Source organism: Bos indicus, chromosome 13 (assembly GCF_029378745.1).
Source record: "Bos indicus isolate NIAB-ARS_2022 breed Sahiwal x Tharparkar chromosome 13, NIAB-ARS_B.indTharparkar_mat_pri_1.0, whole genome shotgun sequence".
Taxonomy (NCBI): domain Eukaryota; kingdom Metazoa; phylum Chordata; class Mammalia; order Artiodactyla; family Bovidae; genus Bos; species Bos indicus.
The window spans coordinates 53,059,163-53,086,744 of NC_091772.1; the positions used below are offsets into that span (position 1 = coordinate 53,059,163).

The window sequence follows — 27,582 nt, forward strand, 5'->3', positions numbered from 1 at the left end:
TTCCGCTGCTTGGCTCCCTCTGGGATGCCCCTCCCCGCGTCCCGCCCAGAGTTCTCCCGGGTGTAAACAGTCCATTGAATTAAGCCTGAGCAGAGCCCCGCGGACCGACCCAAGTCCCGCCGGACTGCGGGTGTAAGAGGTTGGCTTAAAAGTTCGGCGTCCCTGAACGCGCCCAACCTGGGGCCCAACTGCCCTCACAGACGCCCGAGGCGGCAGGCGTAGTTCCAGCTTCGGTGCTAGCTTTTACGCCGTGGACAGCGCGCTTACCTGGCCGGCGCCCTTCCACTTCCGGGCAGCGCGTTTCCCTCCTAAGGCCCCCGGCTGGGGATGGTCCGCCCCTGGACAGGGCTGCCTCGGGTACGGAGCCGCGCGGGAGGCCGCGGCCCGAGTCGGGCGTGCGACGGCGCCTGCTACTGCACGAGTCACGGCAGCAGTGCTCTCGGGGGACAGCTGGGCGTCCGGGCTCCCGCGGCTCTCCACGTGTTCGCGCCAGCTGAGCCCTTTACGTAACCTTTTTATATAAGCCGCACGTCCGGCCCTCAGTCGGGCCAGCGGAGGCTCCTGGTGGCCCATCCCCCGGAAGGCCGGCTGAGTGCTGCGCCGCCGGCGTCTTGCCAGGGTCGGCCGACCAGCCGCAGCCCGGCGCACCCACGCGGGGCGGGGGCCCAATCACAGACGAGAACACCCAACCAACAAAAAATAGGCGCCAAATTCCCGCGATTCGGCTGTGGCCTCTGGTCTCCGCAGCCGCCTGTGCACCGCAACCTCCTCTCTTCGTCCGCGCTGCGAGAAGAGCTGCCCGCAGTAGGCCCTAATAAATACTGATTGGTCGATTGGATTGGTCCGTTTAATTGATTCATGGGTCTTGCCTGGGAACCGCCCGGACTGGGTTGGACTCCATATCCAATCTCCTATTAAACCTGTTGATCTTGGGCAAACCATTGCCTCCACTTGGAGCCTCAGTTTCCTCTTCTGCAAAATGGGTAGACTGGCCCTTACCTCCCAGGATTGATAGTCCCAAATTAAATAAATATATTTTATATAAAATGTTAATATGTAAATATTTAGATGTAACTAGAAAGTGGCTAATTGGCAGGGCTGAGAGCGCTGAATGTAAGCTCCGTTTAGGCAGGAATTTAAAAATATCTTGTTCACTAGTGCTCCGTATTTGTAAACTGAATCTACAGATATTTATGGAGTGCCTATAATGTGTGAAAGTGAAGTCGCTCAGATGTGTCCGACTCTTAGCGACCCCATAGACTGTAGCCCACCAGGCTTCTCCATTGAATTTTCCAGGCATGAGTACTGGAGTGGATTGCCGTTTCCTTCTCCAGAGGAGGATCTTCCCGACCCAGGGATGAACCCGGGTCTCCCGCATTACAGGCAGACGCTTTACCATCTGAGCCACCAGGGAATCTCCCATAATGCGTGAGGCGCCCGTTTTTTAAGTTGCTTCCCAGGTTGCTATGATAAAGAACCCGCCTGCCAATGCAAGAGACATAAGAGATGCTGGTTTGATCCCTGGATGGCGAAGGGATTCATTGAGGAGGGCACGCAACCCACTCCATTCTTGCCTCGAAAAGCCCATGGACAGAGGAGCGTGGTGGTCTAGGGTCCATAGGGCCGCAAAGAGTCCGACAAGACTGAAGCGACTTAGCACCGCATTCTCGCTGGGGAAAGAGCACTGAACAAGACAATCTCTACCTTAGTTGAGGTTCTGTGCCTCATCAAATCATACGCTGCTACTGCTGCTGCTAAGTCGCTTCAGTCGTGTCCGACTCTGTGCGACCCCATAGATGGCAGCCCACCAGGCTTCCCCGTCCCTGGGATTCTCCAGGCAAGAACACTGGAGTGGGTATCAAATCATATGGGTGACTGCAAATTAGTTAACACACTTTGTGTCTCTCCTCCTTATCTGTAAAATGCGAAGAGCAGTATGTGAGAATTCACTGAGTTTAGAAGGTTAAAGCACTTAGGACAGGGCCTTCGCACACATTAAATGTTAGATATTATTAAATAAATTAATACACAGAATCATTTTACAATGTAAGTGTGATAGATGAAAAGAATGAGCTAAAGAGTGCCGGGGGGCTGGGGACAGGCCACTTTTGTTGGTGTGATCACTAAAATAAATTTTGGGGATAAAATTTCAAATTTACATATAAATTGCAAGCATGGTAAAGATTCTCATACATTTTTTAACCAGGATAATAGTTTGCTATATTTTACTACATTTGCATTGTCGTATTCTCTTGTGTATTTGTGTATGTATTATATATAGACGTGGGTGTACTTTTTCCCCCCACACCACTTTATGTTTCAGACATCATGCCCCTTTAATCCCAAATACTTCTGTGTGTATTTCCTAAGAACATGAATATTGTCTTGCAAAACCTTGGTACAACTATCAAAATCAAGAATTTTGACAATAAAACGATTTTTAATACATCTTCCATACTTAAATGTTGCCACTTGTCCCAAAAGTATAGCTATTCCCACGATCCAATCAGGATCACATATTTACATTTAGTTGTCATGCCTCTTTGGTGGTGGTGGTTTAGTTGCTAAGTCGTATTAGACTGTTTGTAACCTGCATGGACTGTAGCCTACCAGGCTCTTCTGTCCATGGAATTTCCCAGGCAAGAATACTGGAGTAGGTGTCCATTTCCTCCTCCTGTGGGTCTTCCCCACCCAGGGATTGAACCCAAGTCTCCTACATTGCTGGCAGGTTACCATTGAGCCACCAGGGATTCCCCATGCCTCTTCAGTTTCTTCAGAAAAGCAGCTTTTCTTTGTCTTTGTGACCTTAACGTTTTCAAAGAGTACTGGTGAGTTATCTTCTGCTGCTGCTGCTGCTAAGTCACTTCAGTCATGTCTGACTCTGTGCAACCCCATAGATGGCAGCTCACGAGGCTCCCCCGTCCCTGGGATTCTCCAGGCAAGAACACTGGAGTGGGTTGCCATTTCCTTCTCCAATGCATGAAAGTTAAAGATGAAAGTGAAGTTGCTCAGTCATGTCCGACTCTTAGCCACCCCATGGACTACAGCCCACTAGGCCCTCCGTCCATGGGATTTTCCAGGCAAGAGTACTGGAGTGGGGTGCCATTTAGATATGTCTGATATTTTCTCATGATTAGAATCAGGTTATGCATTTTTGGTAGGAATGGTACCAAAAGAAGTCAAGTCCTCCGTGGACCGCATCAGGAGGCACGTGATGTCGTTTTATCCCAGTACTGATGATGTCCACTTTGATCACTTGGTCTCTGCCAAGGTACTCCACTGAAAAGTTACTGTTTCCCCCTTTTTAGTTATTAAGTATCTCACGGGAAGATATTCTGAGACTGTCCTGTTCTGCCTCAGATCCTCACCCAGTTTTTTTAACCATTCATTGATGATTCTTGCCCGAATCAGTTTTTCCAGTGGTTACAAAATGGTGGTTGGAGAGCCTCTAGTTTAGTTTGCTAGGGCTGCCATAACAAAATATCACTGACTGGGTGGCTTAATAAATTTATTTTCTCACAGTTGTGGAGACTGGAAGTCCAAGATCAAAGTGTGGGCATTTTGGCTTCTCCTGAAACCTCTGTCCTTAGTTTGTAGATGCTGCCTTCTGGCTATAAGGCATAAGACCATCCCTCTGTGTTGGTTATCTTTTCCTCCTCTAGAAAGGACACAGTCATACTGCGTTCGGGCCTACCCTAACTGGCTCATTTAGCTTAATCACCCCATTAAAGACTTTATCTCCAAATATTCTAAGGTACTGGGGGATTGTGAATTCCATGGTGAAGTACAGGGAAACCTGGCATGCTGCAGTCCATGGGGTCCCAGAGAGTCGGACACGACTAAAAGACTGAACAAGAAAGGTACTGGGAGACTGTAAATTCCACACATGAGTTTGGCAAGGGTGTGGAGGGGAGAGTGACACAATTACGTCTTTGACAGTGACAGGAACTGGAACCTCGAGGTAGCTGTGCTCGTGGAAAGGCATTTCAGAAAGAGGGAATAAGTACAGAAGCTGTGAGACAGGAACATGATTGATGTCAAATGTAAGCCAGTGGGTGAGAATATGAAATGGTACAACCACTTTGGAGAAAAAAGTTTAGCAGTTTCTTATGTTTACCCTATAGCCCAGTAAGAATTCATTAATACCCTTACATAAGAGTGTTTATAGTGGCTTTTTCTTTAAGAGTCCCAAATTGGAAAGCACTCCAATGTTCAACAATATTTGAATGAATAACCAGATTGTTGTATTCTTGTACCAAGAAACACTGTTCACTGGGTGAAAAAAAGGAATGAAATATTGATACAACAACATGGCTGAACCAAAATAATTATGCCAAGTGAAAGAAGTCAGGTACAAAAGTGTATATACTGGATAATTCTATATTTAATTCTTGAAAATGCAAACTAATTTATGGTGACTAAGAAAGCAGATTAGTAGTTGGGGTAGGGAGGAGGAGATGGAATATAAAGGGACTTGATAAACTTTTTGAGGGGGTGGATATGTTCGTGACCATGAAATTATCTTACTATACTTTCAAGAGGGGAATATGTTAAAAAAAAAAAAACAACTGTCTGCTTTAAATAAGTGCAGTTTTTGTACATCAAGTTTACAGCTTTACCTAAATAAAGCTACTTTATAAATGGGGGCGGAGGGGAAGAGTACATACTGTGTAATTCCATTAACGTAAACGCAAGCTGCACTGATCTATGGTAGCAGAAATCATATCAGTGGTCATCTTTGGGTGGGAACTGACTGCTTAGGGGCACAAGGGAATTTTCTGGGTGATGAAGTTTTACTGTTTATAAATTATCTTGCAGTAAATTTGATTTAAAAGATGAGAAAACAAACCATACTGTGCCACCATGAACACCCATCTTTACTTAGAGCTTCTTATTTATTAAATAATTTATTTTTATTTTTAAGATTATTTTATTTTCGGCTGCACTGGTTCCTTGTTGCTACCAGCGGGCTTTCTCTAGCTGCGGCACACAGGTGTCTCGCTGCAGTGGCTTCTCTTGTTGCAGAGCGTGGGCTCTAGGGCGCGCTGGCTTCAGCAGTTGCAGCATGTGGGCTTAGTACTTGCGTTGCCCAGGCTAGGTTGCCTCGCAGCATGTGGAATCTTCCTGGACCAGGGACCGAACCTGAGTCCCCTGCCTTGGCTGGCAAATTCTTAACCACTGGACCACCAGGAAAGTCCTACTTAGAGTTTCTAAGGGCAGACGGCTGCATCGCGCTCAGGCACAGCTCTGGCTCCACTCCTGTCCTCACTGGCCTCATGTGTTGAACAAGCCCAGTGGAGTCTCCCTTCCTGTAGTTTTCCTACCTGAACTTTCAGTTCAGTTCAGTTCAGTTCAGTCGCTCAGTCCTGTCCGACTCTTTGTGACCCCATGAATTGCAGCACGCCAGGCCTCCCTGTCCATCACCAACTCCCAGAGTTCACTCAAACTCACGTCCATTGAGTCGGTGATTCCATCCAGCCATCTCATCTTCTGTCGTCCCCTTCTCCTCCTGCCCCCAATCCCTCCCAGCATCAGAGTCTTTTCCAATGAGTCAACTCTTTGCATGAGGTGGCCAAAGTACTGGAGTTTCAGCTTTAGCATCATTCCTTCCAAAGAAATCCCAGGACTGATCTCCTTCAGAATGGACTGGTTGGATCTCCTTGCAGTCCAAGGGACTCTCAAGAGTCTTCTCCAACACCACAGTTCAAAAGCATCAATTCTTCAGCGCTCAGCCTTCTTCACAGTCCAACTCTCACATCCATACATGACCACAGGAAAAACCATAGCCTTGACTAGACGAACCTTTGTTGAGAAAGTAATGTCTCTGCTTTTGAATATGCTATCTAAGTTGGACATAACTTTCCTTCCAAGGAGTAAGCGTCTTTTAATTTCATGGCTCCAGTCACCATCTGCAGTGATTTAGGAGAGATCAGATCTGAAGCTCTGGGAGAACCATAATGAGTGTAAACTCTTTTTCATGCTGTGAGAAGGGCCAGGCTACTTGAAAAATTGTTGATAGCTTGATGTTTTTTCCCTACACTTTGGTTTGTTTAAGTTACAGAAATAACCTATTCTTATTATTATAACCAATAGCCAATATTTATTAAAGTTTTCTGTCCAGCACAGAAATTAACAGAATTCTCATGCTCATTCTGTGAGGTAGTTACTATCATTAGCTGCATTTTACAGATGAAGAGACTGAGAGAGGAGTTTGATTAACTGGGATTTGAACTGATACTTCAGGCTCTTCACACCACCTTACCCAGCTCAGCTTCCCCACGGTAAGCATTTACTTGAACAATTATGGCAAACCTTCTTACACGCCTTTCTCCATCGACAAACAGCCCTACCTCCAGTTCCCTGGAGCCTCGCACAGTGCCAGACATGACTGGAGCTCAATATTTAGTGACAGAAGAGATGAAGGAAAAGGGAGGCGAAGCAGGGAGGCTTTACGTCCTTCCAGTAGAACCCTGCCTCTGAGGGGCTGACATAAAAAGTAATAGTGGGATTATGTGGTTCCTAATAACATTAGCCCTACAAAGGACAATAAAGCAGGTGAAGGAAGAGCAAAGGGTGTTCTATGTTAGAATGGAGGGTTCAGGAAAGGAGTTGACTATTGAGCAGAGTCCTAGTAGAAGTGAAAGAATCAGCCAAATGGATACTGACTAGAAGAACATTCCGTGTCAGGGGGAAGAGCAGGTGCAAAGGCCCTGGGATTGTAGCAGGTGAAGAGGCTGGTGTGATTGGAGCACAGGGGAAAAAGAAGAGTAGTGGGAAGCAGAATGATGATGCTTCCTTCTCATCCCTGGTACTTCAGTTCAGTTCAGTTCTGTCACTCAGTCGTGTCCGACTCTTTGCAACCCCATGAATTGCAGCACGCCAGGCCTCCCTGTCCATCACCAACTCCCGGAGTTCACTCAAACTCACGTCCATCGAATCGGTGATGCCATCCAGCCATCTCATCCTCTGTTGTCCCCTTTTCCTCCTGCCCCTAATCCCTCCCAGCATCAGAGTCTTTTCCAATGAGTCAACTCTTCACATGAGGTGGCCAAAGTACTGGAGTTTCAGCTTTAGCATCATTCCTTCCAAAGAACACCCAGGACTGATCTCCTTTAGAATGGACTGGTTGGATCTCCTTGCAGTCCAAGGGACTCTCAAGAGTCTTCTCCAACACCACAGTTCAAAAGCAAGGGTGAGAATACCCAAGGGGCAGCCAACCCTGGGTTGGTGGGGAGTGATTCTGTGAGGAAAGCATTAGGCTCTGGCCTGAGAGGGAAAGGTTGGGTGAGTGGAGAAGTGTAGAAGGGATGGAAGCTGACAGAAGGCTGAGGCTGCTCCAGTGGGCTGTGTGAGAGGGTAGTGAGAATGAGGAGAAAGCTTGGGGGTTGAGGGTTGGGGGCAGAAGATGGCAGGGGGCCATGGTGGAGAATTATCTGAAATAAACTGTAACAGGGCAGCTCAGGGGGGTTCCTAAGCGGGGAGAAGCTGATACAGGGTACGGGAGAGGACTGTGGAGGTGCTGAAGGACAGAAGCTTGAGGTGGATGCCTCAGGTAGAGGGTGTACTCTGAGCCGGGGACCCTGGGAAGAGCTGGGGGGAAGACTATGCAGTTGGCTTGAATTCCCCTCCCTTGACAGAACTGTATTTCTGAGGCTCCAGGAGCTCTGTCCCCAAGAAAAACTGGAGCCTGTCATGCTTTCTAACTAGTCTCTCGCAACTACAGGGAGAGACGGTTGACTCCATTTTATGAATGGGAAGACAGAACCTCAGAAGCTGTCACATCACAAAAAAGCTGAATGGCTGAAATCTGATCCCCAACAGCCTTGTGTTTTGGTATCCAAACTCTTAGTTAGTTAGTTCAGTTGCTCAGTCCTGTCCAACTCTTTGCCACCCCATGGACTGCAGCATATCAGGCTTCCCTGTCCGTCACCAACTCCCGAAACTTACTCAAACTCATGTCCATCAAGTTGGTGATGCCATCCAGCCATCTGATCCTCTGTCGTCCCCTTCTCCTCCTGCCTTCAATCTTTCCCAGCACCAGGGTCTTTTCTAATGAGTCGGCTCTTCGCGTGGTAGCCCAAGTATTGGAGCTTCAGCTTTAGCATCAGTCCTTCCAATGAATATTCAGGGTTGATATCCTTTAGGATTGACTGGTTTGATCTGCTTGCAGTCCAAGGGACTCTCAAGAGTCTTCTCCAACACCACACTTCAAAAGCATCAATTCTTTGGTGCTCAGCTTTCCTCATAGTCCAACTCTCACATCCATATATGACTACTGGAAAAACCATGGCTTTGACTAAACAGACCTTTGTAGGCAGAGTAATGTCTCTGCTTTTTAATATGCTGTCTAGGTTGGTCAAAGCTTTTCTTCTAAAGAGCAAGAGTCTTAATTTCATGGCTGCAGTCACCATCTGCAGTGATTTTGGAGCCCAAGAAAATAAAGTCTGTCACTGTTTCCATCTAAACTCTTAACTGTTATACAAACCAAGGTTCTCCAGCTTGAGTGCACCTCAGTATCACCTAGATTGCTGGGCCCCACCCCCAGAGCCGCTAACCAGTGAGTCCTAGATTGGGCTTGATTATTTACATCTCACTGGTCCCAGGTGATGCAGATGTTGATGTTGCTGGTCCAGGAACCACACTTTGAAAATTAATGCACACACTATACTGCCCCTGGACTGAGCACAACAATGATGCAGTTGTAGAGGACTGGAGTTCTGGCAAAGAATTTGGGGATGGATTGGAGCTATTACATTGAAAACGTAAGCAAATAAGTCACGAGGTGATTATTGAAGCCAAGAAAATATAAACAATTTTTAACAAAAACATTGTAATCATCATAAACTATAACACTCAGCTGGAAATAATATTACATTGTCATTATAATGTAAAAACAGTACATTGATTTAACCAGAAATTATGATATAATTATTTGGAGAAAATTGGAGTGGGAGCATGTGTACATGTGAGTGCGTGCACGCGCATGCGTGCACACGTGTGTGTGTGTGTGTGTGTGTAGAGAAAGAGAAAAACTGTATCTTTATTCTTTACAGCTGTAAGAAATAGAAAAAGTCTAAAATTTTAAAATCTTAACGTGACACCATAATCAGGTATAAAGAAGTAAGCAGGAACTTCCCAGGTGGCAGGTGGATACCCTGCAATGCAGGAGACTTGGGTTCGATCCCTGGTCAGGGAACTAAGATCCCACATGCCACGGAGCAACTAAGCTGAGCACCGAAACTACTGAGCCCACGCACCTTGACTCGAGAGTCTGTGCACCTCAACAAAAGATGCTACCCCAAGCACCACAACGAAGACCTAGCACAGCTCCTCGCCTCCAGAAAGTAACCACAGAATGAGATGTTGCTTTATAGGATGGATCTCAGTGGCGAGAAAGGGATTTTTGTTTTAAGCCTTGTAGTACCTAACTTGTAGCAGTAACTGACTCTTAAACATTATATATATTTATTACCAAGATTAAAATTGAAATTAAAAATAAAAGTGGATTTAGCCACCGCTGAAACAGCCTGTCAGCTTGGTGGCGCTGTTCAGCTTCTGGCCACAATACCCACCTCTTGTCCTTGAATTGCCTAGAAGCATCTGGAGGGCTACAAGCAGTAAGTATCCAAATCACACCCTGGGGACGCTACACTGGAGACTTTACATCCAGTGAGACTCAACAGAGGAGGCCTCTTGTCTATTTACTGAGGACCTGAGTCAGAAAACAAAGATAGAAGCAGATACAGCCACTCTGTTTCCCAAACTTAATGGATTGTTCTCATTTCAAATGTTCTTCCTATCAGTGCTCAGAATTTCCACTTCTGTCTTCTGGGAATGGCATAGAAATTCTTTGTTCAGCTCTCATCTGAGTATTTGCTGCAGAAAATTTGCTGTTAATTTCTCAGGAGTTGTTTTTGATTCTTCGAAAGGTAAAGGAATACGATGAGCTAGCTGGGCAAAGTCCTTGATTCTATAACTACTATGGGACATTCAAAATAAACTATTGAGGAGTCTAGTTGAAATGCACATGACTGGAAGGCACCAAAGTACACAAAATGATCAAAGTGTGAAGCATACAGCCTTTTACGAAGGGAATTTGAAAATTCATTGTTTATTAATATATTTAAAAATTCATACACTTTGAACCAGGGATTTCATTTCTAGGATTTATCCTATAGAAATACATGCCCATGCGTGGAAGAGTATGTATGCTACAAGGATTTTTATTCTGGTCATTTGTAATAGTAAAATATTAGAAATATTCAAGGGCCAGAGACAGGGCATTACTTACATACAGCCACACATTTGAATATAATGTAGCCCAAAATGTATGAGTTATCTCCTATATGCTGTCACAGAATAAGAATTCACAACAAATAGCTGAGCAATTTCAAATCCTAAAAGATGATGCTGTGAAAGTGCTGCACTCAATATGCCAGCAAATTTGGAAAATGCAGCAGTGGCCACAGGACTGGAAAAGGTCAGTTTTCATTCCAATCCCAAAGAAAGGCAATGCCAAGGAATGTTCAAACTACTGCACAACTGCACTTATCTTACACACTAGCAAAGTAATGCTTAAAATTCTCCAAGCTAGGCTTCAATAGTATATAAACTGAAAACTTCCAGATGTTCAAGCTGGATTTGAAAAGGCAGAGGAACCAGAGATCAAATTGCCAACATCCAATGGATCATAGCAAAAGCAAGAGAGTTCCAGAAAAATATCTACTTCTGCTTTTATTGACTATGTCAAAGCCCTTGACTGTGTGGATCACAACAAACTGTGAAACATTCTTCAAGAGGTGGAAATACCAGACCACCTTCCCTGCCTCCTGAGATACCTGTATGCAGGTCAGGAAGCAACAGTTAGAACTGGACGTGGAACAACAGACTGGTTCCAAATTGGGAAAGGAGTACGTCAAGGCTGTATATTGTCACTCTGCTTATTTAACTTATATGCAGAGTACATCATGCAAAATGCTGGGCTGGATAAAACATGAGCTGGAATCAATACTGCTGGGAGAAATATTAATAACCTTAGATGTGCAGATAACACCACCCTTATGGAAGAAAGTGAAGAGGAACTAAAGAGCTTCTTGATGAAAGTGAAAGAAGAGTGAAAAAGCTGGCTTAAAACTCAACATTCAGAAAACAAAGATCATGGCATCTGGTCCCATCACTTCATGCCAAATAAATGGGGGAACAATGGAAACAGTAAGAGACTTTATTGGGCTCCAAAATCACTGCAGATGGTGACTGCAGCCGTGAAATTAAAAGACGCTTGCTCCTTGGAAGAAAAGCTATGACCAACCTAGACAATATATTAAAAAACAGACACATTACTTTGCCTATGAAGGTCCGTCTAATCAAAGCTATGGTTTTTCCAGTAGTCATGTATGGATGTGAGAGTTGAACGATAAAGAAAGTTGAGTGCTAAAGAATTGATGCTTTTGAAATGTGGTATTGGAGAAGACTCTTGAGAGTCCCTTGGACTGCAAGCAGATCAAACCAGTCAATCCTAAAGGAAATCAACCCTGAATATTCACTGGAAGGACTGATGCTGAAGCTGAAGCTCCAATACTTGGGCCACCTGATGTGAAGAACTGACTCACCTGATGCTGGGAAAGATTGAAGGCAGGAGGAGAAGGGGGGACGGAGGATGAGGTGATTAGATGGCATCACCGACTCGATGGACATGAGTTTGAGTAAGCTCTGGGAGTTGGTGATGGACAGGGAGGGCTGGTATTCTACAGTCCATGGGGTCGCCAAGAGTTGGACAGGACTGAGTGGCTGAACTGAACATAGAAAGAAGAAAAGTCGGTCAGTTGTGTCTGACTCTTTGCGACCTCTTGCACTATACAGTCCATGGAATTCTCCAGGCCAGAATACTTGAGTGGGTAGCCTTTCCCTTCTCCAGGGGATTTTCCCATCCCAGGGATAGAACCCAGGTCTCCCGCATTGCAGGCAGATTCTTTACCAACTGAGCTATCAGGAAACTGAACATATTGTTACATAAAATGCAAATATAAACTGGAAACTAGCATAACCTCAAATTTTGTTGAAATATATATATATGGCTGCTAGCCTTCACTGAGTTTTTCTCTGTATTTGGGACTGTCCTCGGTGCTATAATGGAGAAGGCAATGGCACCCCACTCCAGTACTCTTGCCTGGAAAATCCCATGGATGGAGGAGCCTGGTAGGCTTCAGTCCATGGAGTCGCTAAGAGTTGGACACGACTGAGCGACTTCACTTTCACTTTTCACTTTTATTCATTGGAGAAGGAAATGGCAACCCACTCCAGTATTCTTGCCTGGAGAATCCCAGGGATGGGGGAGCCTGGTGGGCTGCCATCTATGGGGTCTCACAGAGTTGGACACGACTGAAGAGACTTAGCAGAAGCAGCAGTAGGTGCTATAAATAAATACTAATTTATTCCAATACATCTATAGGTTTTTTCATTATTATCTCCATTTTCCATAGAAACTGAGGCTCAGAGAGGTTAGGTTACTTTCTCAAAGCCATAGCACTAAGAAGTGATGGAGCTTGGTTTCAAACTGAGGTATATCTGATTCCAAAGCTGGTGGTACTTATATGTACTCATGTTAGTTTCTACATACATAAAGGAAACATTTGGATAAATAATACTCTACATGCCAAAAAGAATTCTCTCTAGGTTATTCTTTCAACATTTCTGTATTATTTGAACTTTTTATGCATTTAATCTTTGGTATTAGTTTTTAAGTACTTTTTTGTAGATATAAAAAGAAATAAAATTCAGTTTACTAGAATGTGCAATAATGTAGACTGCACTTCCTTGCTCACTTGCTTAGTGAATATTGATTAAGCTCCTACTGTCTGCTGGATTAGGGACTGAGATGAATGAAACCCAGTTTCTGTCACGGAGGAACATAGGATCTCGGGAGGACCAGAAAGAAGCACTGGGTCCTCAGTCTTCCGGCTGTATTGCACTGAGACTTTCCTGGAGACTTTCGTTGGCCAGAGAGCAATGAGGTTGCAGCGTTGGTATCAACATTCAAAGTGTTGCCTCTTTCAACTTATGGTACCAGGTACTGTGCGGAGACCTGAACATAATACACTTTTAGGATCTTGTTATGAATAAGGCACACTTTCTGTTGGCAAAATCTGGTATTGTGAGGAAAACTGCTATTTTTCTAAATAGTTACAGTTCCCCACTGGTGAAAATAATGATAATAACTAACACATAAGAAGTACTCACTAGATACTGGTTCATATACATTTTTAGGTGGGTTTTTTTTTTTTTTTTTTTTTTTTTATTTTTAAACTTTACAATATTGTATTAGTTTTGCCAAATATTGAAATGAATCCGCCACAGGTATACATTTGTTCCCCATCCTAAACCCCCCTCCCTCCTCCCTCCCCATACCATCCCTCTGGGTTGTCCCGGTGCACCAGCCCCAAGCACCCAGTATCATGCATCGAACCTGGACTGGCAACTCGTTTCATACATGATATTATACATGTTTCAATGCCATTCTCCCAAATTTTCCCACCCTCTCCCTCTCCAACAGAGTCCATAAGACTGTTCTATACATCAGTGTCTCTTTTGCTGTCTCGTACACAGGGTTATTGTTACCATCTTTCTAAATTCCATATATATGCGTTGGTATACTGTATTGGTGTTTTTCTTTCTGGCTTACTTCACTCTGTATAATAGGCTCCAGTTTCATCCACCTCATTAGAACTGATTCAAATGTATTCTTTTTAGTGACTGAGTAATACTCCATTGTGTATATGTACCATAGCTTTCTTATCCATTCATCTGCTGATGGACATCTAGGTTGCTTCCATGTCCTGGCTATTATAAACAGTGCTGTGATGAACATTGGGGTACACGTGTCTCTTTCCCTTCTGGTTTCCTCAGTGTGTATGCCCAACAGTGGGATTGCTGAATCATAAGGCAGTTCTATTTCCAGTTTTTTAAGGAATCTCCACACTGTTCTCCATAGTGGCTGTACTAGTTTGCATTCCCACCAACAGTGTAAGAGGGTTCCCTTTTCTCCACACCCTCTCCAGCATTTATTGCTTGTAGACTTTTGGATCGCAGCCATTCTGACTGGCGTGAAATGGTACCTCATAGTGGTTTTGATTTGCATTTCTCTGATAATGAGTGATGTTGAGCATCTTTTCATGTGTTTGTTAGCCATCTGTATGTCTTCTTTGGAGAAATGTCTATTTAGTTCTTTGGCCCATTTTTTGATTGGGTCATTTATTTTTCTGGAGTTGAGCTGTAGGAGTTGCTTGTATATTTTTGAGGTTAGTTGTTTGTCAGTTGCTTCATTTGCTATTATTTTCTCCCATTCTGAAGGCTGCCTTTTCACCTTGCTAATAGTTTCCTTTGATGTGCAGAAGCTTTTAAGTTTAATTAGGTCCCATTTGTTTATTTTTGCTTTTATTTCCAATATTCTGGGAGGTGGGTCATAGAGGATCCTGCTGTGATGTATGTCGGAGAGTGTTTTGCCTATGTTCTCCTCTAGGAGTTTTATAGTTTCTGGTCTTACGTTGAGATCTTTAATCCATTTTGAGTTTATTTTTGTGTATGGTGTTAGAAAGTGTTCTAGTTTCATTCTTTTACAAGTGGTTGACCAGATTTCCCAGCACCACTTGTTAAATTGAAGTATAGTTGATTTACACTGTTGTGCTAATTTCTGTTGCATAGCACAGTGACTCAGTTATATATGCATTCTTTTTTGTAGTCTTTTTCATTATGGTTTGTCCCAGGACACTGAATATAGTTCTCTGTAGGACCTGTAGTTCCCAGTAGGACCTTGTTGTACATCCATTTTATGTGTAATAACTTGCACCTATGCTCCATACTCCCCATACATTTCTTACATATACTAATTTGCTGAATTCTTAACCCTCTGAGATACTGTCTTTATCTCTATTTTACAGATGAGGAAACTGAGGCAGAAGAGTTTAGGCAACTTACCCAAGATCACACAACTAAGAAATTCCACTGAAGACTAGGAAATTCCAATCCAGGTAAGTGCTTAGAAGAGCACAACTAAAGAACCCAATGTGTGGGAGAACAATCATGATTAAAAAATTGTATTATCAGCCCTAATAGTACCTGTCACAACCACACAGAGCTTTGTGAGTTTTAAGTGCTTTTGAATACATGTCTCCATGATAGGTGAACCCCAATATAAAATGATCCTCCCATTTTTCACAATGAGAAGTTTGCAAAAAAGAAAATATTTGGAGGCCCATCTTGAATGTATAAATTCTTAAGACGTCGATGAAATTATCAAATGTCTATGTATAATATGTATTATTTTAGGTATGTACATGTTTTAAATATTGTTAATATACTTAAATGTTATTTACATATATTATATATTAATTTAGAAATACTGTTTTTTCCCCCAATCTGACACTTTACAAAACATCTTTATTGCATCTCATCCTGTGCATCTTTGACCTCATATCTTTATTACCCCTGGAATAGGAAATAGCAACCCACTCCAGTATTCTTACCTGGAAAATTTCATGGGCAGATGGTTTCTGAATCACCCAACTCACTTTCTAGATGACATACATTTCACTCCTATATAATTTGTTTGTTATCCAGAACTTTCTGAGCTTTATATGATGTTGTCACTGAGATATTTTATACTTAAAGTCCCAGTTCACTTAATCTTAGGACAGTATTGTTTTTTTGTGTGTCCTATTGGTTGATATTTGTGATCACAACATCCTTTTTAAAGTCCTCTTTATGAGGCTTGCATCTTTGCTAAGTCGCTTCAGTCGTGTCCGACTCTGTGTGACCCCATAGACGGCAGCCCACTAGGGTTACCCCCATCCCTGGGATTCTCCAGGCAAGAACACTGGAGTGGGTTGCCATTTCCTTCTCCAATGCATGAAAGTGAAAAGTGAAAGTGAAGTCGCTCAGTTGTGTCCAACTCTTAGTGACCCCATGGCTTGTGGCCCACCAGGCTCCTCCGTCCATGGGACTTTTCAGGCAAGAGTACCGGAGTTGGTTGCCATTGCCTTCTCTAGTATAATGACTACATCTGTGTCAAAAACTCTTTTTAAACCCCTTCATCAGGTGACTTCTGTAAATTGGTCTTTTGCAAACAATACTTTGTTGTTTAAAGTAATTGAAGAGGGACTTCCTTGATGGTCCAATGGCTAAGACTCTCTGGTCAGGGAAATAGATCCCACCTGCCACAGCTAAGAGTTCACATGCTGCAGCTAAAGATTCTGCGTGCCACAACTAAGACCTGGTGAAGCTGAACAAACAAATACATAGAAAATAACTTTAAAAATATAGTAGTTGAGATAGTCTGCTGCTGCTGTTGCTGTTGCTGTTGCTGCTGCTAAGTCGCTTCAGTCGTGTCCGACTCTGTGAGACCCCATAGACGGCCTCCTACCAGGCTCCTCTGTCCCTGGGATTCTCCAGGCAAGAACACTGGAGTGGGTTGCCATTTCCTTCTCCAATGCATGAAAGTGAAAAGTGAAAGTGAAGTTGCTCAGTCGTGTCCGACTCTTAGCGACCTCATGGACTGCAGCCCACCAGGCTCCTCCGTCCATGGGATTTTCCAGGCAAGAGTACTGGAGTGGGGTGCCATTGCCTTCTCCGTGAGATAGTCTAGGTAATACGAAAGTCTGTGAGGCTTTGTAAAAAATGAAATACAAAGCAATTCCCACTTTCCTCTGAGGGATAATTTATGGTGAAAACCACTTGCCTTATATCCAGGTGTAGACCACACATTAACCTTATCTATTAAACTTGGCAAACTTGCCTGTACAAATCTGTATAGTGGGCCCTGTCCTCACTTAACACATGAGTAATCTGAGACTCAGAGGTGAGGTGACTTGCCCGAGGGACCTCACAAATGGCAGAGCTGAAACACAACTCAAACCAGAGTCTGTCTGATCCTCTCACTCACCCTCTCCCATTAAAGCCACCGGAGAAGAAAAAAAAATAAAGCCACCGGGAGAGTTTCTAAACCAACTTCCTAATTTAGATGGCTGGCCCTGATAAGAATGTGGGGCTGTGTTGACAGAATACTAACACTGATTTATTTATTGTTCTCTTATTGCCTTATGTTTATATAGCTGTGTGCAGTATTTCATAAAGAGAATGGCAAAGCAATTTGCAAATATAAAACCCAGATGCTTAATTTTAATTTCTGGGTTTCTGTTTCAAATTTAGTGCAAGCAGTTTGTTTATACTGTAAGTAAATGCCCTAGTGTCTATAAAGATCCCTGGAAGCTGCTCTTAGGTCCTGAAATGGTTTATTTGCTTACATTTGTTTTGTTGTTGTAAAATAATCACTTCAGGTATGAAGTGGGAAGAGTCAATGGTGCCTGGTTTGGGGGTGCAAGTTCCCCTACAAGGCTGTGCTGGAGCTGTTTCCTCAAGGCTCATGAGAGCTGTTCATGCACATCTCTCCCAAGCTCTGCTCAGTGACGTCAGGGTGGCAGCTGGAAATCAGCCAGGGGGAATATTTACAAAGGAAGTCCTTCCATTCCCCCTCTGCCCCTTCCCCAAATGATTTAAGCTCCCTGTACATTGTGAATAGTAAGAGTACTTTCTTTCCAGGTTTTCTGAAGATTTAGTGAAATAAAACATGGCAATGCTTCTATGTTTATTTATTTAGATAAATAATGCATATGCAGGGTTGAAATAATCAAACAAAAAGGCTACAGTGAAAAGTAAGTTTCCTTCCCAACCTAGACTTCCATTCCAATTCCTATCCTGAGAGGCAGACTGTTTCTTGAAATCCTTTCAGAAATGTACTCTGCATTTATAAGCATATAGTGAAAAAGGAAAGTGAAGTCTCTCAGTTGTGTTCAATTCTTTGCAATCCCATGGACTGTAGCCTACCAGATTCCTCCGTCCATGAAATTTTCCAGGCAAGAGTACAGGAGTGGGTTGCCATTTCCTTCTCCAGGGGATTTTCCTGACCCAGGGATCGAACCCACGTCTCCTGCATTGCAGGCAGATGCTTTACCATCTGAGCCACCAGTGAAGCCCATAAGCATATAGACATGTATACAAATGTAGATCTATAAGCCAGTTTAGAATAATCACAGACAGACAGAGATAAAATATATGTCTCAGTGTGTGTGTGTTCTGCCCCTTGACACACATACTGAGACATATGTTTTATCTCTAACTGTGATTATTCTAAACTGGCTTCTAAGATCTGTTTTTTGTTTGTTTTTTTAAAATTATTTTTTATTTGGGTCTTCATTGCTGCTCCAGCTTTTCTATAGTTTCTTTGAGTAGGGGAGACTACTCTCTAATTGCAGTGCATGGGCTTCTAGTTGCGGTGGCTTCTCTTGCTTCAGCTCATGGGCTCTAGACCACAGGGTCAGTGGTTATGGCACACAGGCTTAGTTGCCACGTGGCTTGTGGGGTCTTCCCAGAGCAGGGATTGAACCCATGTCTCCTGCATTGATAGGCGGATTCTTTATCACTGAGCCACCAGGGAAGCCCTAATGTTATTTTTAAGGGTTGCCATTATTCCATTTTTAGATGCACCATGGGTTATTTAACCAACCTTCTGTGGGTGATATTCAGATTGTTTCTCATCTCTTGCCAGTACAATGAGCATTAAATAACCTGTCTTTTGCACATAAACATGAGTGTATCTATATGCTCAATTCCTGGAAATGGAACCATTGGGTCAAAGAGTATAGGCGTTTAGAATTCTGGTTTGATTGTCAACTGCCTTTCAAGAGTTGTACCGCTTTTCTCTCCAACCTATGGGATAGGTAAGTGCGAATCCCTACAGCCTCGGGACATTGTCCAACTTTTTGATCTGTCTCATCTGGCAACCTGGGCACATAAATGGTCCTCATTATTATTATTGATGGAAAAACTTAGGTGTGGGAGTGGCACTTGGGCACTGGAGTTCCATGAACTCTGCTTTGCAGGCTTTTTGTCATCTCCATTTTTCTTGAATGAAATTTCTCAGGAACATTAAGGATCAAGAGGGTGAGAAGCTCTAGTACTCTGGGAAGTTCTGGTACAGTTTGTTCCCTGTCACTGTAACAGAATCAGCTTTCTGAAATACAGACTTGCTCTTCTTGCTCTTCTCTTGCTCTTCTGTCTAAACTTACCGTGGCTCCACATTTACCAAAGTTCTTGAACCAGCAGTGCCCTTGAACTTGTTGGAAATGTACATTTTCAGACTCCTCTGCAGACCTACTAAATCAGACACTCTGGAAGAGGGGCTAAGCTCCAACAAGTGATGCTGCTGTGAGCTCAAGTTTGAAACCCCTGACTTACAGAATGAAGTGGCCCCTTTCTAACTTGTGACTCAAGCCTACCTTTCCTATTCTGTCCTACAACTTCTAAACACACCTAGTTATTGGCTTCTCAAAACTCCCTCCACTTTCTCACCTCTGTGCTTGGGGCAGGAACCTCTAGTTGTCTCCCAATTTCTTATAGAGCAATAGACGGTTGCATTTTAAAATTGCATTTCCCAGACTCCCTTGCAACTATGCTCTGGCAAATGGGAAGTAAAGTGTACAACTTCCGAATTGTGCCTTCAGAAGGAAGGAGCATGCCTACCTTCTGCTTGTGCACTCCCACTGGCTGACTTGATGGTTCTGAACCACAAAACAGATGAGGGCCAGGCCTCAGGTGTTGGGTGCATCAGGAGGGATAGGCCTGGGTCCCTGACCCTGTGGGCTCACTATCGGGGCCAGAAGACCACTTAAGCCTAGACTGTGATGGTAGAAAGGGATAGACTTTCATTTTACTTACCCCACTGTTCCCTGAGGTTGGCTTGATCACCATCGACCATCTTCCCTAATACAATGCTTTCTGGTGTGCTGTTCCTCCACCTGCCTGGCAACAGTCTTCTCTTTCCTTTCAAGGACACAATCCACCTCTCTCCTGGATCCTATGAGAGGTGATTTCTCCTCACCAGGAACTCGTTTCACTTCAGAGTCCCTGTTCCCAGCCAGTGTGGAGTCAAGTCATATCCCCACTAGAGCCGGGGCTTCCTGAAATGGGGGCAAGGGTCATCATCTGAAACTATCCCACCATGTGATTGAGTGTCTGGCACAAAGCAGATACCAAAAAGCATTTTTTAGAGGCAGTTTTAAGCCAGCCTGTGCCTTTTCTACGTTCTCTGATAAACTGTGCTTTGGTGAATACCTTGGATGAGACTGAGAAAAATTGGCAGCCTAGTGACTAGAAGCTGTTTCTTTCCCCAGAGCAGCTGTGGACCAAGTGGACCGAGATGGGCCACTGAGGATGCTGGTGGGGGTGGGGGGGGTGACCTAGGGAGTCAGGAGCACGAGGGGAAAGAAAGAAGGCAAGAGAGAAGTGTTTACTCTGTCTCTGCACAGCCCATTTAGCCATGTCCTCACCATGCTAAGGCTAAGCAGCGTGGAGAGACCTCAAGTTCAAGACTGTGAGAAACTGACACTGCGAGACCTTTCTCAAAAGGCCAATCAGTCATTGCAGACCCAGGTTTCATGCTCCAGGAGCCAACTGATTTCTCAGAGCAATGTTTGTTCCATGGGGCCAAGCTACACCAGAACATGCTGACCTTTATTCTGACTCAACTGAATGTCTGAAGTAATACACGGTCGACCAGATTGGCGATATCTGTCCCCTGGCCCCTCCTTTCTCCTTCCCCTCCTCTCTTCTCAGCCTTGTGCCAGTCACCGTGCAAGGTGCTTGGACATAGAGATGAAGATGTTCTCTGGTCCTCACTCCGTGCAGGAACACATGTGTCACACAAGTGCAGGGGTTTCTCAGCTGTGGTCCCTGAGACCCTTTTAGGGGATCTGTATTATTTTCATAAGAATATTGACTCTGTTTGCCCCTTTTACTCTCAATTTTCCATGTGTGTACAATGGAATTTTCCAGAAGCTGCATGATATGTGATATCACAGCATATAGAAATGGACATGAGAATCCAGTTGTCTCTGAAGTCAGACTTTTAAGTGGTTTGTCAACTTGTAAAAAAGAATGTTTTGTTATGTATTTATACATTTTAAATTTATGCATATTATTGTTTCAAAGATAAGTCACTAAATAAATACTGTTAAAATGTCCCCCTTTTTAACTTCAAATTTGGTAATATAGCCTAAATATTGCTTCCTGGTGGCTCAGACGGTAAAGAATCTGCCTGCAATGTAGGAGACCTGGGTTGGATCCCTGGGTTGGGAAAATCCCCTGGAGGAGGAAATGGCAACCCATTCCAGTATTCTTGCCTGGAGAATCCCATGGATAGAGAAACCTGGTGGGCTACAGTCCACGGGGTAACACAAAGTCAGACACGATTAAGCACAGCAGAGCAGAGCCTAAATAAACAAAAGACTCTTATGGCCTTTAGTTCTTTTTTTAAACTTTTAATTTTGAGATCATTGTAGGTTCACATGCAATCATGAGAAATAATATGGTGAGATCTGAGTACCCTTCATCCAATTTCCCTGAATGGTAATGTCTTGTATAACTTCAGTACAGTATCACAAATGGGAAACTGGCCCCTGCACCCATCTTTTCCAGGTTTCACCCATTTTCCTTGTATTTGTGAGTGTGTTCAGTACTGTGCGGCTCTATCATGTGTGGAGATTGGTGTGACCACCCCCAGAGTCAAGACACAGAACAGCTCCGTGACAAGGGTGCCTCAGTGCCCTTTTGCAGACACAGCCACCTCCTTCCCTCCCTCCCTAACCCCTATTCTCCCACTCTGTAGTTCTGTCAGTTCAAGAATATTATATAAATGGAATAAGTCATTTATATTACATAACGTTTTGAGGTTGGTCTTCTCAGTATATTTCCTTTGCAACCTATCCATGTTGTTGCAAGTGTTAATAGTGTGTTTCCTGCTACAGCTTAGGACTGTTCCAGGCACAGATGGGCCACCGTTTGTTTAATTGTTCTACATTAGGGTTGTTTCTGATTTCTGGCTATTATGAATAAAGTTGCTTTATTATGAATAAAGTACCTGAATGTTCATAATTCATGTACAGACTTTTGTATGAACTTAAGTTCTCTTCTCTGGGATAAATGCCCCAAAGTACAGTTACTGGGTGGTATGGTAAGCACATGCTTAATTTTGCAACAGATAACAGCAACTTTTCCTGAGTGGCTATACCATTTACATTCCTACCAGGAATTTATGAGTGATCTGATTTCTCTGCATCCTTACCAGCATATAGTGTCATTGGTATTTTTTATTTTAGCCATTCTGATAGTCGTGTAGGGATATTTCATTGTGATATTAATTTGTATTTCCTGATGGTAATAACGTTGAAAATACCTTCACATGTTGTTCCTTCCCTAAGTTGTGTCTGGCTTCTGGCCACCCCATAGATTGCAGCACACCAGGCTTTCCTGTCCCTCACTATATTCCAAAGTTTACTTGAATTCATGTCCATTGAGTCAGTGATGCTATCCAACCATCTCTTTCTCTACCTCCCCCTTCTCCTTTTGCCTTCAATCTTTCTCAGCATTATTGTAGGAGATGGATGGGCCCCTGGGCCAGGCAGCTGATGTTTGTCAAATGGAGCAAAACTGAAGTTTTTGTCTTCAGTCAGACAAGAACAATGCCTGTTTCCTTTCCTCCACTGATAACACAGGCAATAACTAACGGGGGGAATTTGTTGCAGCAAAACAGAAATGAGTGAACAATCTTTGGCACATACAAGTCAAACAGGCCTAAGAGAGTTAAACAATCTTGGTTATTCTTTAACTGTTACTACAAACAAATACTTGTAGTTGGATTTGTCCTTCACAAAGCTAATTACTCTCTGATTCCATATAGATTATACTCTGCCCCTGGCATACTTTCCTCCATACACTCTCTTGTAGCATTCTGCATTTTGGAAAGGTCATGGGCCAATAACTTCAGGGACACAAGAACCAGTTGCTGAGTTGCCTGATGCCAGCTGTGGCCATTCAGAAATTTTGCAGGAGAGAAAATTAAGCAAGACTTTCAAGAGGATATAAAACCTCTTCCTTTTCCTGAGAAAGGAGGGCACAGTTCTTGAGGTGTTATCCTGCTATGTTTCCCTTTTGCCTGGTAAAAATAATAAACCTATTCTTTTCTATTTCCTCCAGACTCTGTCTCCATATTTCAATTTGGCATTGGTGGACAGGGAGCCAAGATTTTGGCAACAGCATCAGGGTCTTTTCCAGTGAGGCTGCTCTTCGCATCAGGTGGCCAAAGTATTGGAGCTTCAGCTTTAGCATCACTGCTTCCAATGAATACTCAGGGTTAATTTCCTTTAGGATTGACTGATTTGATCTCCTTGCTGTCCAAAGGACTCTCAAGAGTCTTCTCCAGCACCACAGTTTGGAAACATCATTTCTTTAGTTCTCAGCCTTTACATTCAGTTCTTACATTCATATGTGACTATTGGAAAAATCATAGCTTTGACTATAGGGACCTTTGTCAGCAAAGTGATGTCTCTGCGTTTTAATATTCTGTCTAGGTTGGTCGTTGCTTTTCTTCCAAGGAGCAAGCGTTATTGTTCATGCCTGCAATCCCTGTCTGCAGTGATTTTGGAGCCCAAGAAAATAAAATGTCAGTGCTTCCACTTTTTCCCCTTCTATTTGCCATGAAACGATGGGACTGGATGCCATGATCTTAGATTTTTGAATGTTGAGTTTTAAGCCAGCTTTTTCTCTCCTCTTTCACCTTCATCAAGAGGCTCTAGTTACTCTTCACTTTCTGCCATTAGAGTGGTATCATCTGAATATCTGAGGTTGTTGCTATTTCTCCTGGCAATCTTGATTCCAGTTTGTGATTCATCCAGTCCAGCATTTCACATGATATATTCTGCATATAAGTTAAATAATTAGTATGACACTATATACCCTTCTTGTGCTTCTTTCTCAATTTTGAACTAGTCTGTTGTTCCATATCCAGTTCTAACTGTTGCTTCTTGTCCTGCATACAGGTTTCTCAGGACACAGGTAAGGTGCTCTGGTACTGTCTTGGGTGGCCCTGCATGGCATGGCTCATAGCTTCATTGGGTTATGCAAGCCCCTTTGCCACAACAAGGCTATGATCCAGGAAGGAGTTTATTTGCCAACTGTATATCCTTTTCATTGCTATATCTGTTCATGTCTTTTGCTCATTTTCTAATTGGTTGGATTATTTGTTTTCACTCTTGAGTTTTGAGAGTCCTTTATATATTCTAGATACCAGACCTTTTCAGTTATGTGATCAGCAAATATTTTCTCCTAGTGTTTTTATCCCCTTCACAGTCTCTTTCTCAGAACAAAAAGTTTTAATTTTGAATGATCCAATTTATCTTTTTTTTTTTTCTTAATGAATCATGCTTTTGGTGTTAAATCTAAGAACTCTTTACTCAGCCCTAGGTCCTCAAGATTTTTTTTTTTTTTTCCTCTAAAAGTTTTGTAGTGTAACATTTTACATCCAATCTTTCATACATTTTGAGTTAATTTTTGCATAAGTTGTGGGGTTTAGGTGAAGCTTCATTTGCTATGAATGTCAATAATTCATAAGGGATCCTGGGACCAAAGATTTGAGAACTTCTACAATAAGGTATATAAGATACTCTGAAACAGGTAAGTGCAAAGAGCTATGGGAAGGTTAACTTTGAGCAAGGTAGTATTGGAAGACTTCCCAAAAGAGTTGACATTTGAGTTCTACTTTGAAGGATGGATAGGGTTATTGGTTTTCTCTGTCTCCCATATCCAGAGATATTCTCAGTGTTGGGGTTAATTTTAAAAGAGGGAGATGTGGAAAATAAAGAGAAGGACCTAAGAAATCAGGCAGATCTTGGTTGAAATCCTTCTTAAGAAGCTAAGTTACCTTCCTTAAGCCTCAGTTTTCTTATCTGCAAAGTGGGGGAATAATTCTTTTCAAGGAAGCTGAAGATTACATAAATATGTAAATGGGCAAGCATGGTGCCTGATACATGGTTGCCAGTCTATGAATTACCTACTACCCCACTTTCATGATTTCCTTTACCTTTTCTCCATGTGATGGAGTTATATCCTCCCTTTGATGTTCAACCTATGCTTAATTTCATTCTTTCCCCCCATATTGCTCTAGATGAGTGATTCTCACAATTTAGCTATTTATCAGCAGTCACAAAGCTAACACTCAATATTTAGTTGTGGAGAGGCTTTTAAAACACAGATTGTAGAATTTCTGATTTAGTAGGTCTATGGTAGAACCAGAGAATTTGCATTTCAACAAATTTCTAGGTGATGCTGATGTAGCTGGTCTGAAGACCACACTTTGAGAACCACAGCTTTAGATATTCCCTGTAATTATCTCAATAAATTGTATAGAAGGAATAAAAGTATCCACATTCTACACATAAGTAGATGTTCAAGGAAATGGCTTGTTGTTTTTGTTTTTCAAAATTCATAGAAAACCGAACAGGGAGACTTCTGGTTTTAAGATGGCTGAGTTTTGTTTTGTTTTTAATTTTGGCAAAAGACCAAATAACGTTAAATTTAGCATCTTCACCATTCTTCAGTGTGCAGTTCAGTATTGTTAAGCATATTTAAGAGTAGCTGAGTCTTATGTCTATGCTGTTCTCTCTTTATAAAATATAAAAGCCATTCCAGACCACAGGGAGAACGTGCAAGCACCCTCTCTATCTTTGATGAAACCAGGAGACAGCTCCAACCCTGAGACAGCAAATGGAGACAGTAAGTTGGCTGGGGAGTGGCAAATGATTTGGCAAAATGGAGGAGAGTCAACCGTCCTACCTAAGGAGGGGCATGTATCCAGGAACAGCCCATTCACCCCGGAACCCTGGAGGGCTCAGGCGCTGGGAGAACCAGGTAGTGGAGGAAGTGAAGACGAGGCAGAGGATTGACCCCAAGCCTCTGTGGCATTTTGACCCATTGCAGTCAGGCACTCACCCCTCAGAGGATACCCGGGATCGAATATCTACAGAAACTGCACCTGCGAGGGCCCAGATTTAGTGGCCACAGTATAGGGAAAAGGTGAGGGTGTGGTAGAGGCTGGACTGCGACTTAGGGATTAACTGGAAATCTGCACCCTGAATGATGACACCCTGAGTTCATTCCCAGACAAGCTCCAGAATATTTACTCCTAAGCTTATTCTGCAACATGCCCTGCCCACCCCCACCCCCACCCCCTTGCCACAAGGAGGGGATTTGAGCTTCCCTATATGAAGAAAACCAACTGCCTCAGAGAAAAGACTGGCTATTGTGGTGTTTGGGGCTTCTCAGAAAAATCTGACTTGGCACTTAATTACCCCGCAGTGAAGCACATCAGCTGTCAAGCTGTCTCCATGCTTGCCAAGCTTGCAGTCAGCTTTCACCTGCTTCGCTTTGAAATAAAGATCATTAGTCACTTAAGGTGAGTTTCGAGTCTGAACAAGAGAGACCAAAGAAAATACTGCTGCAGAGGCAATGCTTTGCTGTGACTGCCACCTTGACATTCTCTTGGCCTATTTGGGCATCTGTGAATGAAGAATTGACTTACATAAAGAATTCTTAACTGGAGATCCTTGGACAGTGGATGTCAGTTTCTGTGTGTGTGCGTATGAGCTCAAATCTGAGGTAGCACTCACCAGGTCCCCAGGGGGTCTGAGATGCACTAAGAAGTGATAAGCCACCTATTGACTGGATTTCTGAGCTCTCTCCCAGCACTTATTCCTTGAGTATATTTTGCCCTCTCACACCTCGGGAACTCTGCACACACGGGTACTTTGAATGGAGTAACTTTTCCTTCACAATGGAGTTAATTCCTATTCTTTCTTCTAGACTTATCAGAAATATTGGGTTTTCTAGGAAGTCTTCCTTGACTTTAGCCTCCCTTCTGGGTTGGGTGACCGACCCCTTGGGTTTCCTCAGACCTCTGTACACTGTCCTCATCTCCCTTAAAGAGATGTGTCTGCTGCTTCTGGATGCAAAGGTTGCTCTTCTCTCAAGAGCCTGGCTGGAGAGCTGAGTAATAATATCCTAGCAGCACCCGCCTGCCCAGTCCCAGGGCAAAGCACTTGTTAATTGGGTTGAGAGCTGGACTGGATGGATGCTCAGGAGTAAATCAGCTCCAGCCTTTGTGATACACTTCAAAGTGCAGCAGAAGGCAGAGTGAGCTGACTGGAAAAAGGAACAGGGAAAGATAGGACAATTATTAAAACTCTTTTTGCCTCTGTCCTTAGGTTACCTACTAGGCTGGGCTTACTGAGCCTCTTTTGAATACTGTGAACATGAACTTAAACTTGGTGAAGGAAAATCAAGGTCAAGGCAATACCTCCATCCTCTGATTCAGCCCTTCTAGCATCTGTCAGGAGAAGGGTGAGACGTGTCTGAGTTGGTCCAGCCTGAACCCACATGATATGTGGAACAGACATTTAATCGGGGGGTTGCCCTCTATCTGAACCCTTTTGTTCTATTTGGAAAGTTTCTTATGTTATGCGTCTTCATGGAGGGCAGAGACCACTTCATTTCTGTTACAGACTTTTTTATCCCTAATGTTTCTGTTTCATTCTTTCTTAGAATTTCCATCTCTTTTCTTACATTGCCCATCTATTCTTGCAGGATGTCTACTTTTCCCATTAGAATCCTTAGCATATTAATCAAAGTTATTTTGTGTTCCCAGTC

The 27,582-nt window shown here is 43.3% G+C and overlaps 1 protein-coding gene and 1 long non-coding RNA gene across 3 annotated transcripts in view; one reads left to right on the forward strand and one right to left on the reverse strand.

Moving 5' to 3' along the window:
* Positions 1-752, reverse strand: part of STK35 (serine/threonine kinase 35) — a 43,474-nt gene extending 42,722 nt beyond the window's left edge. For both annotated transcript variants that reach the window (XR_011570108.1, XM_019971989.2), the window contains exon 1: positions 268-752. Coding sequence is in view for 1 of the 2 variants with exons in the window: in XM_019971989.2 (XP_019827548.2) it covers positions 268-573 (306 nt within the window). In the remaining variant the exon portion in view is untranslated. The remainder of the gene's footprint in view (positions 1-267) is intronic.
* LOC139186521 (uncharacterized) overlaps positions 1-27,582 on the forward strand; it is a 50,671-nt gene that overhangs the window by 714 nt on the left and 22,375 nt on the right. The window contains exon 2 of the long non-coding RNA XR_011570109.1: positions 14,934-15,023. This is a non-coding gene — a long non-coding RNA (uncharacterized lncRNA). The remainder of the gene's footprint in view (positions 1-14,933; positions 15,024-27,582) is intronic.